General features: G+C 34.5%; 1 protein-coding gene across 6 annotated transcripts; it reads right to left on the reverse strand.

Moving 5' to 3' along the window:
* Positions 1-42: 42 nt before the first annotated feature.
* LOC121877260 (spectrin beta chain-like) lies at positions 43-19,329 on the reverse strand. Of its 6 annotated transcripts, XR_006090953.1 has the most exons (8): positions 18,359-19,329; positions 17,058-17,216; positions 14,247-14,399; positions 12,762-12,855; positions 9,623-9,802; positions 8,679-8,693; positions 7,172-8,379; positions 43-1,438 (listed from the first exon to the last, which is right to left on the reverse strand). XR_006090953.1 is itself a non-coding variant. In XM_042382913.1 (7 exons), exons 1-7 carry the CDS (start codon positions 18,462-18,464, stop codon positions 8,187-8,189), a joined length of 900 nt encoding a protein of 299 aa, XP_042238847.1. In that variant the 5' UTR covers positions 18,465-19,329; the 3' UTR covers positions 6,564-8,186. The 6 variants fall into 6 exon arrangements, 5 of the variants coding, with proteins under 5 accessions (XP_042238847.1, XP_042238849.1, XP_042238852.1 ...); XM_042382913.1 differs by lacking the exon at positions 43-1,438 and having other exon boundaries at positions 6,564-8,379; XM_042382915.1 differs by lacking the exons at positions 43-1,438; positions 14,247-14,399 and having other exon boundaries at positions 6,564-8,379; positions 18,359-19,327.
* Between the last annotated feature and the right edge of the window lie 1,156 nt (positions 19,330-20,485).

The following is a 20,485-nucleotide window of genomic DNA, read 5'->3' on the forward strand; positions in this document are numbered from 1 at the left end:
GTCTCTACAACTATAGAGGTGGTGATGAATCAAAATAACAACAAACGGCATTATTTATTTCTGAGGAGAGTACAACACATGAATAGTATTCCTTTCCCTTATATAGTAAATAGGAAAAGTAAAAAGAAAATTATGAAAAAGCTAAGAAATTGTAAATTATTTAATGCCTGAAATACAGTACAGTATGTTCAAAATATAGAATGAGAAAGGAGAGAAATCTTGAACATAATTTTTTTCTAAATGTGAATAAAACTAAATTTTGTGTAAAATTAAGTCTTTTGAAATTATAAGCTAAGATAGTCTGTAGAAAAAAATAATAATCTGCAGATTATGAATGTATAAAAGAGTAAGTATTTAAGAAATTAACCTCAACATGTTCATCCATAAATAAAAAATTAAAGCAATTAAGCTTTTACAGGCATCATAGACCATCGTACTGTATATATTGCCCTCACTTATAGTAACCTGTACATATTTTAACATCATATATTACAGAATAATGTTTGTCCTTTGCCTTTGCAAAAATGGAGATTTGATTCTTAAATCCCTTCTTCTGGCTGGCCTTGTAGCCACATTGTTACCGTACTCTTAATAAAGGCTGCCTATTGGATCAGTTGTGTCCTTAAAAAACTGGCAATCATTCAGTCAAGGGTAATGCATAACTTAAATAGGCATGTATCCAATCATCCCCACCTCTTCATTATACCCTTTTGTTTAAAACAGGGATATCAAGTACAAGCTTACAATAACCACACTTCCTACCAGATAATATTGTTCATGGCCCAAACATCTATGATCCAGCTCCTAGCCCTATACCAATGAAAACTAATGCCTCAATACTCTCTCTACCTTAGGCTGCTTTTATACATTAACAAAACTAAGTGTTCAATTCCAGTTCTAATACATGAAGAATTACTCTAGTTCTTAGTAGTACCAGCTATTTGAGCTGAAATTATGCCTACCAGTATGTTTAATTTTTTTTAGGTTTGTTTGGCAATATTTACCAATCCAATAGAGTTCAAGCTACTCCGTATGCTAGAATGGGTGACATTTGTTACTGTGAAAATTTGTTCAGGTGACAATGATCAGTGTACCCATTAAGGTTAATATTCCAGTGCAGTATCAATGACCTTGGATTGTCAAAGGACACAAAATACCCAAATTGGCAGCACTGTATTATGAAGAACAAGAAGACAGGGCATTAACCAGAAAATCATCTTGTTGCATCATGCTGACCTAGTTAACTTTTTAGCTCATAAATCCAAATATCAGTATATAAAAAATGAAGGGAGGCAGCCAGGAAATCTACACTTGCAGTCACGGCTTGTAAACTTCATTGTACAGTGCAGTACAGTAAAGTATATACTGTAGTGGAACTCCCATTCCAGCAACCACCTGCTACCAAGAGCCAGGGGAACAAGGAAGCTCACCTCCCAACCTAGAATAAATGGGAACATGATTTTGAGTGTGCTGGCTAAAACAGTTCACAGAAAATTTGTACAGTATATAATTAGGTATTGGTGTACTGCATGCTCTCAAACTTATCATCATTACACCGTATCTTGCAGGGAGTCCCTTTATCAAGCACTACAAACCAACCTTTTCCAGCATGCATTTTCAATTCCTAATAATCAAATATGTTCACAGTTGTCTGTGTCCTGTCTTTTACTGATTTATCTATTAATACTGTAGTACTGTATCTGTTTACATCTCTTCCTCTTTATCTATGTTAACAGCTAAAAACTTCACCTGTTCAACAATGAAGGTATTATAAAATCATGGTGCCATTAAGCATCAATCTTGTTTCCTTTTCTAATCCACCGATTCATTAATTTCCTTACTTGTCCAAATTCATGATATATTCTCTTCAAGGACACCACTTCCCCCCCACTTCACATACAAATGCAATCCAACTCACCTTTATTAAAATGAAATCCTTGTGCGTTTATTTACAATTAAAATCTGTTCCTAACTCGACTTCATCAACGTCCCATCTACTACTCATTTAGCACCATAAGCAAGCCCCAACACTTTTTACTTTTATCGTATACCAATAATTTAATTGCATCCCATAACTGCTCTTGCCTCTCTTCAAGACAGATGTACAATCAAAAACAAAAGTAGTGGCGCGGTTTTGGCCGAAGATTAAATATAACTCGTTAAACATTATGAGAGCCCCGTACCACAAGGCAGAGCGCACCAAAAGTTTTAGCCCTTCGGCATATGTTTTCACCAAATTTCACGACAAATTTTGTCTTTCGTTGTACATTTTGCAACAATAATCAGTCCATTGTCCCTCTCATAACTTGAAAAGCAGCAGTATTAATCTGCTGTTAATTTTGATCCATAATTTTTTTGTTTTACATTCCTCACTATTCTTATTAACTCTTCTTCCAAACCACATTATATATGATAAAGAAATCCATTATCCTTCTGCACTGCCTTTTTACACAATTGGTCAATATCAATAAACACCCTTTGCTTTTTTATATTTTCTTTACAACTATACTCGTGGCAAAAAATCTTTCATATTTATCATTGAATGAATCATCAGTAGGCTCAACTACACAATCTTTAAATCTTTTTGTTCAAAACTTAATAAATTACCGTAGTCTTACAAAATACCGAATATAAAATAATTTCATAAAAATGATAAAGTATCCTACAAACTAACCATTTGCAACAAATGCTGTTTACTATTCAACAATGTCTTGAAGATGGTTTGTATTTCTTTTTTCATAAATGACCAGCAAAGCAGAAAATTAAATTTACTAAAAATCCTTAACTCATAATTCTAATGTACTTTTTGTATAACTTACAAAAGTGCAAATATTTACGGACTTATTTTAAAGTCAAGGAAATTTTACCTTAAAAGTTTTGAATTTCCGGTTTTTATTTCCATGGCTACATACACCTTGTTCAATGTGTATAAGGGGGTCCTCGTTATTCAAATATTCATTATTCGTGTAACCTCAGTAATGAGCCCAAAATTTTGTAGATCTATATGTAAAAATTTCTACAACGTATGAGAATTCCACAGATGAAATCCGTCAGTCGAGATCATAAGCGTTTGAAATTCCCGCCTGCCTCCCATTCTCTCAAGTTCATCTTTCTCACCTGCGCCACCCATGCGCACTAACATCCGCCCACATCCCCAAACCTTGTTTTGAAAGTGTTCCAAGAATTTTTTGTTAATTTGTAGCAACCATAAGTTCCAAACAGAAACAAAGTGGTGTACAGGTATCCCTGTATGTGTTTGATTGGGAAGTGAATGTATGTATTAAGAGTGTGAGCTTTAACTATGGCCAGCCACACTCTCCCTCCACTCTATGCGACATCACGGCATACAGGCAGCAGCCGCACACATCTCTTGAGTCAGCTTGGTGACTGCCCAGACGAACTGCATTGCAAGTATACTGTCCCAGTAAATTTGGGGAATAAATAAAATTAAATAAAATCCTTCGATGCCAAATTGGTACAGTAATCATTTCATAGGACACCAAACAGCTGAAAGATCCCCCAGCCGCTCCCTCTTCCCTGCTCTATGGCCCAATTGCCGAAATGTTTATTATCTTATGTTTTTGACCTCATGATAATTATTTTGTATTATTTTGTATTATTTTTGCACATTCTTTATGAACAATTGCTTGTACATGTAACAGAACAAAAGTGAATGAAAAAAAATTAAGTACAGACTATCTACCTGATAATAGGAGTTGAAAAATATCACGGCCTCACCTGCTCCGGGTGCTACTGGCAGGTGAGTGGCGACTCAAGTTACGCAATTACATGCCATCTCCACAGATATTATTCCTCGTTATTTATATTTATTTTCGTGTTTACTTTTATTTTATTCTTATTTTAATAATGTCTCTCAATGACCCACTTTCACTGAAATGAGTGTTCGAATGCATGCGTGCACAGTTGGCTGACCGCGTGGTTAGGTTGCCTGTGGCATGTCAACACACCAAACCCAAGCTACTTTAAGTACCTTAGATAAGTTATACAGTTAAATAATTTCATAAAATACTGTGATGTGTAATCCAATGTTTCTAAGGTACAGTATATAAATGTTAAAAGATATCAAATCAAACTTTTTGAATGTCATTTGCAATGTGATGGTCCCAATTAGATTCTATTCCTATTCATTCATAAGGGAATTGAGTCCCCTTTATCCATGTATCACTATTAAGTCTTTTTTCGGATTCTTATTAACTCGTAAATGAGGACCCCCTGTTGTAATGTGCTTCCTTAGTACTTCAGGTTCACTGTTAAGTTTCATTAGGTCTATGATATTTAAGTGTTCCAAATACGCTTTACTAAACTAACATCAAATGTCTCGCATTCTTTGTCAATGCATGAAATTAAATTCTTTTTATTCTAAATGCATTATGTTCTGTGCAAGTTCATTCTATTCACTGCAGAAATTACACCATGCTCACCATTCAAGAACTAGTTAATTAGAAAGCTTAATATAGTATTACGGAACCAATTTCCATATGCAGTACCCACTCGCTTTAATATACTGTACAGTATTAGAAAAGATTAACAATTATTACAGATGAATTGTATTTAGAAAGTTACAGCAAAGAGATGGTTAGCCATGTGTGAAAAAGAAAAGTAACGGCAGGATTTGATTTAATCTAACTGGATGTGGATAAATGAGTGAGAAAAATTCAAATGTGAGTCCACAGAGAAACAGTGCAATAAACTAACAATGAAAAGCATGACATACTATGATAATTTATGAATAAACATTTGTTTAATTTGTCATTAATATAATAAATAAGAAGTTTTATGCAAAACATGATGTGAATTATAAGATGTGAGAAGATATTAAAATTTGAAAATACAATACATGATTAGGATGACAACATGTTGGTGAGAGAACTAAAAACAGGGAAATTTACAGCAAGCATTAACTCTTATACATACAGGAGGTATTACAAAATACCTGAACAATACCACTTATGGACAAACTTGTTCATCACTTCACAAAACAAACTATTATGTGTAATTCATTCTTGAATTCTAATGTTGTGAAAAATTAACTGAAACAATAAGATTTTATATTGCAGTATTTTTAACCACCAAAGTTTGATTGGAATTAAATGGTGAACACTGAAATATACTGGTGGAAAAGTAGGTGGGTTCCATAGGCAAGACTGTCTGTTAGGGACAGTGTGGATACACCACACTGCACACACTAAGCCTTCAGTACACAAGAAGGCAGCATGGCCAGTACTGCACTCGACCTCATTCACTTCCTCAAGTTGTAAACTTAGGTACCCATTTACAGCTGGAGAATATACTGGTAATGCACACTTTAATGAGGCAACCTTTGTACAACACAATAAAACTAAAGAATAATATATTGTACAGCATTATGTAAGGATGATACAATGATTCAGAATGCTGTACAGTATATCAAAATGGGAAGAAAAAAATTAGGATGACAATATAAGCACAAACTAGAGTAACTTTTTGAAGTAATATTAACAATAAATGAAATGAGAGAATGTTAAAAGTAATATATGCTTTAACCCAAAGTGTATGCAAAGATATTCACATGAGAAAGGAGCAGCTGTCATCTTGTGAAGTTCCAAAAGTTTTATATAAAGGGGGAAGATAAAGCACAAGAGATGGCAATACAAAACTTAAGAATCTGAAAGATTTTTTTTCTTATAACATCATTTACAGTATGTATAAAGCCAAAAGCATGATAACAAATAAAAAGGGGGTTGATGACATATCGAACAGAAGTTCAGTTCAAAGCAGAATTGAGAAATTATGAAGACACAAAAGTAGCCAGAAAAAAGTGTGAAAGCTTACAAGAGAATGTTTAAAAACAGTGGAATTGTGTGGTCACTGAATCAACAAATTTAAGTGTCAAGAACTAATATTGGAAAAATAAAAATGCAAGGAACTAAACTTTTAAAAAATAAGACACACAGCATCTTGATGGTAAAGACAGAAAAAAATAGGACAATATTGCTTTTCATAAATCTATTTCAAGCTAGTTGGCAGGAAAACCTAAAAAAAATCAGAAATTGTATATAATTACCAAAATAATTCAAACAAGATTCATTGAGCATCTCTTAATATAACCACACACAAATTAACTACAGTAATGCTTGCACAAACATACAGTTTACTGCAGCTGTTCTTCACCACAACAAATGCTGTTTTTATTATTCACCTCTGGACAAAGATATCTTCCTTACTTTGTAGGAACCTAAAATTTATAAGAAAGTGAAATAAATCTGGGGTAATGCAAATATCCAAACACAAAGCCTTACAGAGAAAATAATTTAGAAGCTGACTATCAAGGAACAGATAAATTAAGCTGACATAACAGTGATGGATTACATAAATAAGAGGTGTATCAAGTGAGAAGTCTGCAGGACTTAAAACATAATGCAATAAGGATTACGGAACAAAGGTTCACCGAAGTATTTAAAAGGTTTGGATGTATACACCTCATAAAAATGTAATCTACAAATAAAAAGATTAGTTAAGAGTAAAGCTGAATCTGTTGTTAGTATCAATGAAAATGCAACTCATAGCTTAAACCATTTTATTTAAGTGTCACAATATATGATATACAGTGGTCACTTTTATCTGTAACAATTAAGATTACCTCTCTCAAGTCAATTTAGCCAGAAACCTTACCCTACAGCTATAAAGCTAGTAAGCACGTATCTAACATCCCTCCATTAAAAAGTTAGTGGTAGATGACTGATAGATGTCTAGCTTGTGGAACAATGCATAAAACTGTTGTTAGTCACCACACTGCTGCCGGTAATTGCTGCTGGAGCTCTTGTAAAATTCTAATTGGGATATATGAAGGGAACACTCAGTAAAACACAAATCAGGAACAAACATTAAAACACAACATCTCGGCTTTACCCTCATCTAAGGGATGGCTCTTTAAGTATCTCAACCCTATCTGGGAAACATATACACTAAAGTATATGACACTGAGAATAACTTTATAAATGAACAAACATTCAGTTCCCTGACTAGAAAGTATAGGTATTTATTCCCAATTAATTGCTTTTGGTTAAACATTGGATAATTTCTAAACAAGAGATTCCAGCAGTTAACTGGTCAGCCTGTAATTAGACATTAATTAAAGCACAAAATCAAGCACAGTGAGGGCAAGCCATACCGTGTTCATCTTGACCACATGAGAAAACTGGCCATCTGGTAGAAGGTGGCTGGTCCAAGAGCAATTCCTGGAGTCTTCAATTCATTGCTGATGTAGAGATGGTGAACTTGGTTTTGTAGGATAAGACCAGATGAGGTTGAAAATTTTCAAGAATATAAAGGAATATAACTGTGCCACACCTACACTTTGAAGCAGAATGAATTTGCCCATTCACAAAAATTATGATACTGGCTGGCCTTCCATACTCTGGTAATGATTTGAACAACTATGAAGTGGTACATGAAATATTATATGTCTAAAAATGTAAGCATAAAGCAGCATAATAGGTATCATTCTATCATTTCTGTACAATACAATTAAGTGCTATCTAATCAAAACTGTGGTACTACAGCTAAAGACAGATAAAATTAACAAATCATTACTTTCATAAAGTAAGGGACATCTGACATAACACTAAATATACAATTCCACACACAATCCCCTACAAAAAGAGGAACACTCATCGGAAAACTCAGCCATGGCAGTGCTAGGCAGACAACATTTGGGAACTGCACAGACTCACATATTCTTCCACCAGAGCTATTACACAAAACTATCAACACTTTATATTCCATGGGAAAATATAATACCAATTGTGGTATCATTAATGTAATTCAAGTTAGGGGAATAAAAATTGGATGTACGAAAATGAACATGATTTCATGATGCTGCTGTTCAGACCCAGCCTGGGAAACATTGCATAAAGAGAAGCTGATGATGCCAAAGCAAATTCGATTTCTGTTCCAATCCCAGTAGCAATAAAACAGCAGCCAATAATACAAGCCCAGACCAGCACTAGCATTCCAACTCCCATGTTTATTCCACACTGGGTCTGAAATTGGGCTTGGAATAGTCTTAAGATATTGCTAAAGGAGACTTGGGAAAGGAAATGAAGAATGAAGAAAGAAAGGAAAGTGTAGGCTGAGAAAAGAAGAAAAGGAATAGGGAGAGTGTACAGATATGGACATCCACTCTATTATTTCTTCTTGAGGGTGAAGAAGCTGCGTCGTTTGGGTTCATCCTTCTTCTCAGAGCCTGCCGGGAGAGTTTGGGAACGGGAAGGACCAGCTGATCCTTCTGAGGTCGTAGCTGCTTGGAGAGCTCCAACCCAAACTCCCAACTCTTCTTCATCTTTGGCTTGGAACAAGTACTCAGCACCACCAAGCAATCTACAGAAAAAGATTCAATTCACTGAATGAGAAGTGCATCATGAATAAATTTTTTGTTGTGTTAAGTCTTTATGTTTATTATGTTTATCTTTTCCTAATTCACTATATGTTTATTATGTTAAATATTGACCTGAAGTATCTGAATATATCTTTCACTTCCAACACTTTCCCATTCAATCTAATATTGCACAGAGATTACCCATCTCTTTCAAACAAAAAAATTTTGTTCTTAATTGTATTCACTTCAATACTGCACAATCAATATTGTATCATGAATCATTTTCAAGTGTTTAACTTACCCCCGCTTTTTTGTTCTATATGCATGCAGATAAAATAGAGAAGGAGATCTAATAAGTAAATTAATCTATGAATGACTTTAAAACAAAATTCTTAATATGTTTATCTGCAGGCAACCACTCCCACAACTGAAATAAATCATTTAGCAAAGTCATCAAGTTGGTCATCAGATATATAGTATTTTTTTTTTATAAAATTAAGGTTGAATAAGATTTTTAGAGCATCCATTTTTGGCTAAATTTTACCAATATTTTTAACATTAAAATGACAATACAGTACTGTAGTCATAAGAGTAAATAAGTTAAAATAGTTTTCTTCTATATAACTACTGTATTTCTTTACTTTAAGATAAAAAAATTAAATTTTGATATAAAACATGTCCATTCTTACTCTGATTTAAAAGAAATCAAAAGAGATGATTTTTGAAGTTAAATTGGAGACAAAAGATAACAATGAATCCCGTGCAACATATGTAGCATCACACACACAAAATATGACAGATACAATGGGTAACAAATAGTCACCTCCAATCATGGCCAAGGAAAGAAATCTGGAGATGCTTAACTTTTGGGTGACTTGTGAATCAAAGAAAACATGGTTAAATGCTGTCCTCAGTCTGGGAGAGAAAAGGGGTTTTGTGAGAATTGTAAATCTTGGGGAAATAATCACACTATGGGAAACATGTAGTGTCTGGTTTCTGGAATCATCTCAGAGGCAAGTTGCACCTCTGCTACACCACCCACTAGCTACCAACAACTTCATATTAAACACATTCTATAGTACTTGATTTATACATAAGTTATTAACATATTTCACTCCTTCCTTTCTATCTCACCCTAGAGAGTCAACACATCCATACTCAATTATTTATTTTAAACTGATAATTAATATTGACAAGATAAAAGTAACAAAGGAAATCATCTTACAGCACTACGCATCAACTTACTTGAGTCGCAGGACATTCTTCTTCTTAGTGTAGTCATCTGCAATTGATGCTTGTCCACCTGAAACATCACATGGAGCCTCAGCCCTGAAGTATACTTCAGGAGCAGCCTGGTAGCTCTTGCGATCTTTGTAGAACAACAACATGTTTGCACGCAGCACCAGGAACACTTTGTCCCAAGAACTGGAAAGAAAATGAGAAAAAAAGGTATGACATACTGTACTATGGTGGCCAGGGATGGGGTCAGTTCTATTTTGTCAATCCCAATTAAAATCCAATTCCAACAAAAAAAAAAAATTATCAATTCCAATTCAATTCAAATTAATTTATGAAAACGACATCATCATCAGTTCTAATTCAATTCAATTGCTATTCAATTCCAATTCAATTTAATAATTTAATTTTCATATTTAAAAAACAAAGTTAAATAAAAAAAAATATTTCCATACAAGTTGACAACATGCACTACTGTCTACTACAGTATACACTAACAAATTATGTTAACTCACACAATTGAGCACATCATTTATATCTTGATCATTATTCACTACTACACAGTCCAGACTCCAGACTACTGAGGATTATACCTGATCAAAATGGCTATTGTTCAGGTTGCACCTCTCTGGCCTTTTCTAATAGTTTTCATGTTTGGCAACTTGACTGATATTAATCCAAATTTAGTTGGCAAGATATTAAATGTGTCAAACTGGATTATCACATTAAACATTGTACTGAACCTTGTTACTGTACAGTACTTCAAAACATTCAATGTGAAACTGGTTTCCAACATTAAAAATGTTTAACAAACTTTGAAAAAATACTGTACAGTACTTTATCAACAATACAATAGTCACATCAAAAAACACATTTTATTATTTTCATATAACATCAATTCACATCAACTCCAATTCAATTCATTTTAAAAAATGGTTACTTCAATTCCAATTCCAATCAATTCCAATTCAATTCATAATTGACCCCATCCCTGATGGTGGCCTATATAAATTTTCCCCTATATAAATCTTACCCTAATCTCAACAAGATACCAAATATTCCTAATTTCAAGGCAACAATCTGCTGTTTCAATGTCATGACCAGGATTATCAACAGAGACATTATTGTGAGATAAAAGTAGGAACCCTTTCTGTCAATGACTACAGTAGACACTTGATATAGCGTGATTCAGTACTGCACTTCTCTTTCGACATAAAATAGCACCCTAAATTACGCCCATTCTTCATTATTCCTGTGAAACTCTGTTACTGTGCAGTGGCCCAGAAAAATTAAATTGCAGTAAATACACCACTTGATGACAAATGTTTACAGTGCAGGGTACAGGTATTTTGTATTGTCAAAATATTTTGTTATACCCTACAGAACTTTGAGCAAAGGAGAAAGAAAATTTATATAGATGCTACAGTACTACATCAGGTGGTATTAACCCTTTTACTACTGGATACCACTTTTAATATTTCATTTAGACAATTTTCTTCAGCACAGAAAAAGCCCTCATACCCAAGGAGTTAAGAGGAAAGGGCATGCTAGTACTTTTGTAATTCACATTTAAAATTATCTGAGTCACCCTTCTACATCCAAACAATATTTTACTTCTCATTTATGAGTACTCCTAAAGTCCAGTATGCAGGTGGATATGATAATTCAGGTAAAAAATTGAGATATCACAATATTCTTGCTGTAGAGCTGGCAGGAATTATTCAGGAGGCAAAATTAGCATGTCATTGGTATTTTTTTTTTATAAAATTAGGGCAAGTGTGTTTTGGAACATATGGTCACCTCTTTGTCACTACCACCTCTCTTCTCATTAAAGGCTGCCTTCTCTACTCCTTTCAGTGATGATGAGATGGATTTGCCTCACCCAGAGGAAAGATGTTTGATATCATCTACGTCTCGCCTATCCAGTGCCTCTCATCCAAGGATTGATGCCATCATTACAAGGCATGATTACATGCATTCATTTAGTTAAATAAATACTTAAATACTGTAGCAATGTGGTTATCAATACCCAAATGGAGCATTTATAAGCCTACCATAGGTTAAGTGTAACAACTTTAGGAATATAACTCCATCTACATATTAGTGCTGATTCATTTAGCGCTCTTTCCCAGGAACATATACTAAGCACTAAGTGGGTTATCACTGCACCCAAAACTGACTGAAATGTGTGGGGAAAAGTTATGTCGTACACTGTTTTATTGGTCTACATAAAGTATTTAATTTAGCAGTCCAAAACAGATAGTGTATAAGAGGATTTTGCTCACTTCCGTCCATCTCCAAATACACTGTAACCTTGTAGACATGGGCTATACTAAGTAGAATGTTCTATCATTGTTTGTATGCCTTTACTGTATACACATATATACACAGAGAACCAATGTGAACTAGTATAACAACTTTTAGTAAATAAATCTCTTTTAAATATTTATCATCCTCAAACTATCAAGGGAAAACCACTTGTTTCAGAATATGAAAAAGTTGCCTCACTTTCAGGACTTTAAAAGAAAACATTTCCAATAGGGGCCAGTTACCCTTGTGGTGGCCCAATTACCCCACCTTAAGGTACTGTACCAGTAAATGTGTGGAATAAATAAAAATAATAATAATAAAAAAAAAAATACCAAGTTGCCATTTGGCAATCTTATCACTAGAAACTGGACAAGAGATAGCAAGTTGAGATACCCACACATGTAAGAAATGTTTGTTCCCTCAATATTTTTAACCTTATATATGTATTTTTGCACATTCTGTATGAAAGACTGTGTGCATGTAATTAAAAAATAAGTAAATAGAAAATTAAGAAAATTATGAATGACTACCCCCTCTGTAATAAATCCTGCACACATAAGAGATGTTTATTCCCTTTATGTTTTTACCCTTATAATAATTATTTATTATATTTTTTTTTGCATCTTCTGTATGAAACATTGTGTGTTCATGTAACAGAGTAACAAAAAATCATATGCCTGCCCGAAATTACAAGTTGAAATATAACCGCTGTGAATGCTAACTCTGACTCTTCAGGGTCTCAGGAATTGAAACTATTTTCCCCCTAAGTTATTAATATGGAGGACCCTGACCCCATCAAATAATGGTCAACACTTGTATGCACCGGTACTGTACTCACCGGTTAGAAGCCTTCTTTGTGGTGGACTCCCATTCATGTTTACGCACCAAACTGCCTTCAAGCTGATCTTCATCTCCACTGGGGCTTGGTCGTTCTGTATCAAACACACAATTATTGAAAAGACAGGTTCGTAATACCTTAATAAGTCTCACTACAGTATTTTGTTTTTATTGGAGGATAAATATACTTCAGCAATATGTAGAATACAATACACTAAGTAATATTTACAAGATTTGGAATTAACTTCAGTTAGTTACAACTATACATAACACAAAACAAATTAAAAAATTAAATTATTAAAATGAATGCACAAATAAGCCCAATATAATCATGTTGAAACTTAAAATAACATCCAGGATGAGAATCATGCATATTTGTTTCATGCATATTAGGTACAAAAAAATTTAGGAATATATTGGAAGTATTAACTTTATACATTCTAAAACATGTCAAAGGCAAATTTTAAAGACACTTACATACTAGCTATAAATCATCCCATACATGACATAAAGCACATGAGTAATCAACCAAAAACATACTGATAATCCTAGAAACTATAATGTACACTATCTGACAGAACAGAATCTCCACAACATACTGCACTACAGTTCACAACCAACATATAGACCCAAACACAAAAATGTCTTCTTCAACCACTTCAAAATACTCAAAGTACTCCAATTATGATAAGCCTTTGGAGTATCTTAATTATATAAATTATTGGGAATTTATTGCACAGCTAATCATTCTTTTTTTATGCTAATACTAAAAGCTTGTGATTTAAATGGATGACGGGACTCGTTATCAAACTTAAAAGGGGATAGGTGAGATGCAAGTCAGCATTGTGCATACATAGTAACAAATCATATAACAATCAAAATGGTCTGAGAAATTATCACAATAAACTAAATTTACTTGCATAAGCTATTCAGACAATAACAATGTGCCCACAAAACAAAGAGCATATAAGTTAAAATTTGGGTAAAAACTGGATGATTATTGAAATGGTCCCAACCATACCTTCTTTGGCTGGGGCTGGGGTTGTGGGGGCCGCTGCCGTGGTAGCAGTTGTAGTGGGGGCCACTGAAGGTGGGTGTTTTGGGGCTGCATGTTAGGAAAGATAACATGAACTCAGCCTTATATGACATCTACCAGTATGCCATACGATGATCTGAGAATTTTATCTTTGGAGGATCGGATGAAATGCACACAAAAGTTGGTTACTGCCAAGCCATAGCTTATTGTAGATAACCAAGTTTGTCAGTCTTTCCTCATCCAACCATTCACTCATCTAAACTGAGTCTAAAATTTTTAATGGTAATCCCATTTCAGTTCATTGCAAAAATCTTTCCAAAGTAGCATGGAAACCTAACACTGAATGGAACTCCATCACTGCAATATAAGTCAACCTAAGCATATATAAATATACTAGGTAATAGAATAAAAAAAAAGTCTGCAGTGCACCTCTTCTTGAATCACAATTACCTGCTGCCCTCTCCAGATTCGATTCATCGTCAGATGCACTACCCGGTGCTTCGGATGGAGAAGACTTGGATTTCTTCCAGCGGAAAGAGCGGAATGGAGACTTCGACCTAGAACGCACCCTCCGTCGCGACTCCTTACTAGCAGGAGTGGGGGCTGAACAGACAAAACAGGAACGCACAAGGTTCAGAACATTGTCGGTATGACACCGAAACTGACCACAGTGGAGAACTGAATAGCCAACATCAAGAAAGACAAAGCTGGTTTACTATAGAAGAATTTGCCAGCCTAGTGTAAGAATTTTAGCTTTTAATATCTCTGGAGCGTCCCATCACCAGGATTGAAATTAAGTTTTCAAAAGAGAAGATGAAAAACGTTCTCCACTGAGGCCTCATTTACTTACGAAGCCATAGCAAGGATCATGCCCCCTTACTACTTTCTGCTGGTGAAAGTAAAGCTTGGTGGAAAAGCTCTAAACATATACAAACATGCAAAGCAGAATCAGGCTAAAGATCATGCATCTGAGAAAGCGTATTTTCAAACAAAACAGGCTTTTGCAATTCATATTAAACTACGTACTGTATTACTGAGAACAATCAAGTATAACATCAGCAAACATCGGAAAAACTAACCCTGGCACTACATCTGTGATTATTACCCCAAGTTGCAGAAATATATTGAAATGTTCATCTTTAAAATTTTTGGACATAACAAGACTATTCATTAAAACTAGTTGGTCTCTTATCAAGTCATAATACCCAGATTTCACTACAATATTATTTTTAAGTGACCTAGAAGGGTTAATATGATTTTGTTTTGCTTGCTACAATACAGAATTGGTACAGTACATACAATTCTGCATGTTAAATCCTGAAGAATTTTTTGATTTGGGCAAGAATTCTGTGGGATACACCAAACAAGTAGTTGGTTTGGATACCATGAAGCTAAGCAAAAGTCAAACCAGGCCTGCTGAATGTGCTGTATATACTGTATACAGTAAAGTATACTGTACTGTATATGATTTTTAAATTCTATTATGTATATCAAAATTTTAGCTTTCTTTTTTTCTTTTCAGGCATAGCAACATGAGTGTTACAAATTATTTTACTAACGCATTTTATTAAGGTTTTGCAAAATGTTTTAAAATACTGTACTCTGAAAAGCTTTACAAGATGGTGATGTTCTAAAATACAATACAGTCATCCCTTGGTTATAGCGCACTTGGTTATCGCGATTTTCGTTATCACGCCTCCATCAAAATCTGCACACCTGCTGTTATAGCGCATTTTCAAGCTGAGAATTTCGTTATCACACAGTTGCCTCCAGGTGTTTCTACCCATTTGTTTCACCTATATCTATTGAGGATAAAATCTTTCACCTACACATTGACAATAACACATTTGCTGTAATCAGACATATCTAAGTTGCCTCAACATTTGCAACCCCAGTTGCAATTTCAAATTCTGTGTCATTACTAAGGAATAACGAAGTCTCAGATGCACTCTAAGATTGAGAGAAAACGGAGGACTCAGGCGTTCTGAAGCAATGAGAAAACGGACTCCTCAGACAGGGGACTCAAATAAAGAAAGCATAGCTACATGTTTTGTGGACTACAGTATTGAGCGTACCCTTTTCATCACTTTGTAATAAACCTAGCCATGCCTATGTGTTTTTCTGATATTTACCATAACATTATCTATATCTTTAGTGGGTCTAAATGGTCATAAAATGGGAAAATTGGGGTTGGGTCTTGGGTGCCTGGAACCAATTAGAATAAATCCCATAGGTTCTGTACTTTCGTCATTGCGTTTTTCGTTACGCACTCGGCGCGGTCTCAATTAGGCGTGATAACCAAGGGATGACTGTACAGCAGTACTGTAATTGTCTTCTGTTTTTCTTACAGGGATTTACTTTATGCAACTTGATTCAGTTTAATTTCTACATAATATATCTGTTTATGTTATATACAGAGCTAAGTTCCTTCTTTAATTTATCAACTTCAACTAACCTGCAATCATTCTGTAATTCATACTTTCCAAATACAGTATCTAGAAAATAAACCATGTTTTCTTACCTAACATGCTACTGCCAGCCACACCACAATAATGTATTGGAGAGCTTAAACTATCAATTGATTACAATGCTATTTATTCTTACCTACTGTGGGACATTTAGAAAATCAATGTAATAAAGGTATTGAAAACCAAACAGATCTTGAACCCCAACATTTTCAAGCCTTTTCCCACTACATTACAATACAGGATGGCCAAAATAAAGATAAAACACACACATACACACATACTCTCCCTTCAATTTGTCATTCATTCAATCTTGGCTCTATAATAGATGTGTTCTGCTACAGCATTTCTTTTTCTCACGGTACCAAATATCTATATGGTATTTTTTAATAAATTATTTTTCAATGATCAGCAATGTCATGTCACTAATTAATCAGCAGATAAACAAGAAAGTTTAAAATTCGTCCTTACAACCTCTATCCAACAGTTTGCAAATGAAAGCCTTGAAGTTCAGGTACAGTACGCTGTATTACCTTACAATTTTCAAGCTGAGCGAAGATTGGAGTTGATTAACTGTTCTCATTAAAACACTTTCTGAAATCTGCTATACATCAAGCACACTTACCTCAAGAAGGAGCAAGAAAGCACTTATATGCATAATCAGAAATCAATCATTAAAAATTTCAATATATGACAAACAAAAAGGTATAAACATAAAATATAATTCATCACACACTTATTAATTCAACATAAATAAAAAATAAATTGCCCAGTCTTTGAGGGGTGGTGTACTCACGCGAAGAGATGGGTGACATGGATGACTGTGGTGGGAGGGTGGCAGAGACAGGACGCCATCGGACTGCGCTGGACGCAGGAGTGGGGGTGGCGGGTGTGGAAGGGGGTCGTGGGGTGCTAGGTGCACTACCCCCCCGCACTGCTGCACTCTCATCATGCTCTACAACACAGCACAGCATGCACATCATGCATCATGCATATATCATGCAGAACTCAATTTGACCTAATACCTAACATACACAAATAAAACTACCATAGTACATCAATTACAAATATAAAATTACGCTTTTAATAAAAGAACTCAAAATATACTTTTATAATCATATGCAAGAATAGTTACTAAAAGTGAAAACAATAAAGGATTTTAAATAAGCTAAAATAAACTATAATAAACTATAACAAATGTCATAAACAATTAAAACAAGCAAACAATTGTTAAGAGAAACTATGCAGGCTCTATTTTTTATAATTATAGTACACATAACAGACTAAATTCACCCACACATTATATTTTAGAAACAAGAACATAATATATACCTCACCTTTGTCAGAGGGAACACATGAGCCATACTGCCCAAGCCGTGCAAACCTCCACCAAAAGGGTGACAGATCTAAATCTTCAAACCAATGAGGCGACATACTTAGATCACACTCAACAAAAAATAGGGACCCAATATCCACCGTAAGTCATAAACCACAACTACAAGAGTAAAACGAACGCCCAACACAATTCGAAGAAGTGCCACCTCAATATACTCCCACCAAAATAAGTCAAGATATATTCATAAGAAATGTGATCAGCAGAGAAATAACAAACCACAGTTGAATCATCATCCATAATCCCAAGATGAAAAAAAAATTAATAAATAAAAAAAATATCACAAATTTCAGACAATAAATACATAGATATATTGCAAGTAGTAATGGTTAGGATTATACGGGCCAATGTCAGTTACAGTTAGTAATAGTGAACCATACTACTAATAGCTGGGACAGCAACAAAATTTCATAATGAAGGGAGGCATAATCAGTATTTTGTTACATTGTTACTGGCAGTTCTGTGAGCCTTCAAACTTTATTGGGAATAATAAATAGCCATATTTACAGTAGAAAAAAAATTAAAAGGCTTCTTGGGAGAATAGCAATACTGTATTATCATAGAAGCTTACCTATATTACAAGTGGCGATAATAAAGCAATGTGATCAATTTACATAACTACAAGAGGTAGTCATTAAGCATCGTGATCATTAACACAAGAGGTGCGAAGCTTGTCACACACCGTCACTGGTGATTTGTCTTACCTCGGGGCAACGTATGGGGTTGGCCCTTAGAAGGAGGCACTGCTGATGGTGGCTCAACAGCTGACCATAAAATAATGTAAATAAACATCTCTTCAGCAGTGTGCATGTGATTACCTATACTTGGAATGCAGCTTCCCTAACCCTTTTCCTAGGAATACAAATTGGTTACCTTGCCAACTAAGTAATAACATTTACAATATTAACACTGATAATATAAACAGCTACTAAGTTTAATGAATCTACTGATTCTAACAGTGATACTGAAATTCATGCTGTGCAGTGTCGTCAGCCTGTAGTGCACTCATGTGCATCCGCTGTGCACATATATGCTTGTTGGTTATGCTAGTGCTCATAATAAACAATTCAACAGAAAGGCTTCTGTCCCAGCTCCAGTGTCATAATGACAATATTGTTAAAGGAGAATTTATTCACAAACATTTCAAACCCTTAAAAAATTCCTCTTGTACAAAGAAAACCAATCCATGCAGTATGTTAGTAAATCTATTGTCATGTACATACAATACAGTCACTGTCTTATACACATTATCTCTCCCTCTCACAATAAATGTCACACACACCACTACTATATATATGTAAGTAGAAGTAGAACCTCGTTTATGTGTAACACGTTCAACTGTGTTCACTCACAGATGTGTGGCTGCCACATTGCACTGTGTGTATGCCATGACATCTGTCACATGGAGGAGGGAGCACAGCAGTTTCAGCCCATCACCTCCACACATGTTCACCTCCCACACATACACACCCATGCTCTTCATTTTTCTTATTTTATAGTTTTATATTTTCTTCATTTCAAAGCCACATTGTTTGTACAGTTGAATACAGTAAGTGTTAAAGAAGTCAGTTTTTCTGCAAATCCATGCATTTTCATGAGCATTTAAATTAAACAAATTATCAAACGAGCACAGACAAGCAAAATATTCGGTAATAGGGGAACTCTCATGAAAATGATTGGATTTGCAAAAAAAAATAAATAAAAAATCTAAAACACGAATTTGTTAGATCAACCTGTAATTCTAAAAATACTGTAAACCAAAAAACTAATTAACTGAAATTGCCAATGTTCTGTGGATTTTGGATAAACGAGGTTCTACGTTCTGGTGTGTGTGTGTGTGTGTGTGTGTGTGTGTGTGTGTGTGTGTGTGTACATATACAGCATGCCCTTAAAATTCGCACGGGTTAGGTTTTCAAAATGGCCACGAATAGCCAAATCCATGACTAACATTTGCTGACCACGCGGGGGGATGTTTACATTTTTACTCAGTATGAAAACAAATACATATTCCCTTTATGTGTTTGCCCTTAAGACAATTATTTTTACCTGTACCCTGTACTGTATATGTGTGTGTGTAGACACACACACACACACACATGTATACAATACAAGTAAAAAAAAAATTACTCTCTAGAACAAATGGCTCCCTGTCCCAGCCGCAAAAATGCCAGCAACTTTAAAACTACCCGCAGACATTCTTGGCTACATACAGGGTGTCATCCGTGAATTGTCAGGGCATGCTGTACATATATATGAACTCATAAGCCATGAGGAAAAAGAAAATTACAAATTTTTATCAGCAGTTTTGTGTATTTAACACATCTTCAGAAGCAAATTACACACAATCACAACATCACCTAGAGCAACATGTTCTCTCTGCCCCTCACAGTAGTCTACTGAGGGGCAGAGACAACATGTAGCTCTAGGTGACTGTGTGTAATTTGCTGATTTAAGGTGTGTTAAATAAACAAAAATGCTTATATAAATTTGTGATTTTTCCTTATATATATATATATATATATATATATATATATATATATATATATATATATATATATATATATATATATATATATATATATATATATATATATATATATATATATATATATATATATATATATATACACACACACACACACACACACACAAACTTGTGTCAGCTAACCCAAACATAAAATAATGAATGTCTCATGTAACTGGCCATTAAACTATCTTTCCAGACAAAAATTCTTTCAAGAACAGTACCTATTTCAAATCAACATTCCCCTATTACTCTTAAGCTGCATCATGTGGCATTTATCAGTAATGTACAGGGATGCGCTGTTTAG

The sequence above is a fragment of the Homarus americanus genome, unplaced genomic scaffold, assembly GCF_018991925.1.
Source record: "Homarus americanus isolate GMGI-L3 unplaced genomic scaffold, GMGI_Hamer_2.0 scaffold367, whole genome shotgun sequence".
Classification (NCBI taxonomy): Eukaryota; Metazoa; Arthropoda; class Malacostraca; order Decapoda; family Nephropidae; genus Homarus; species Homarus americanus.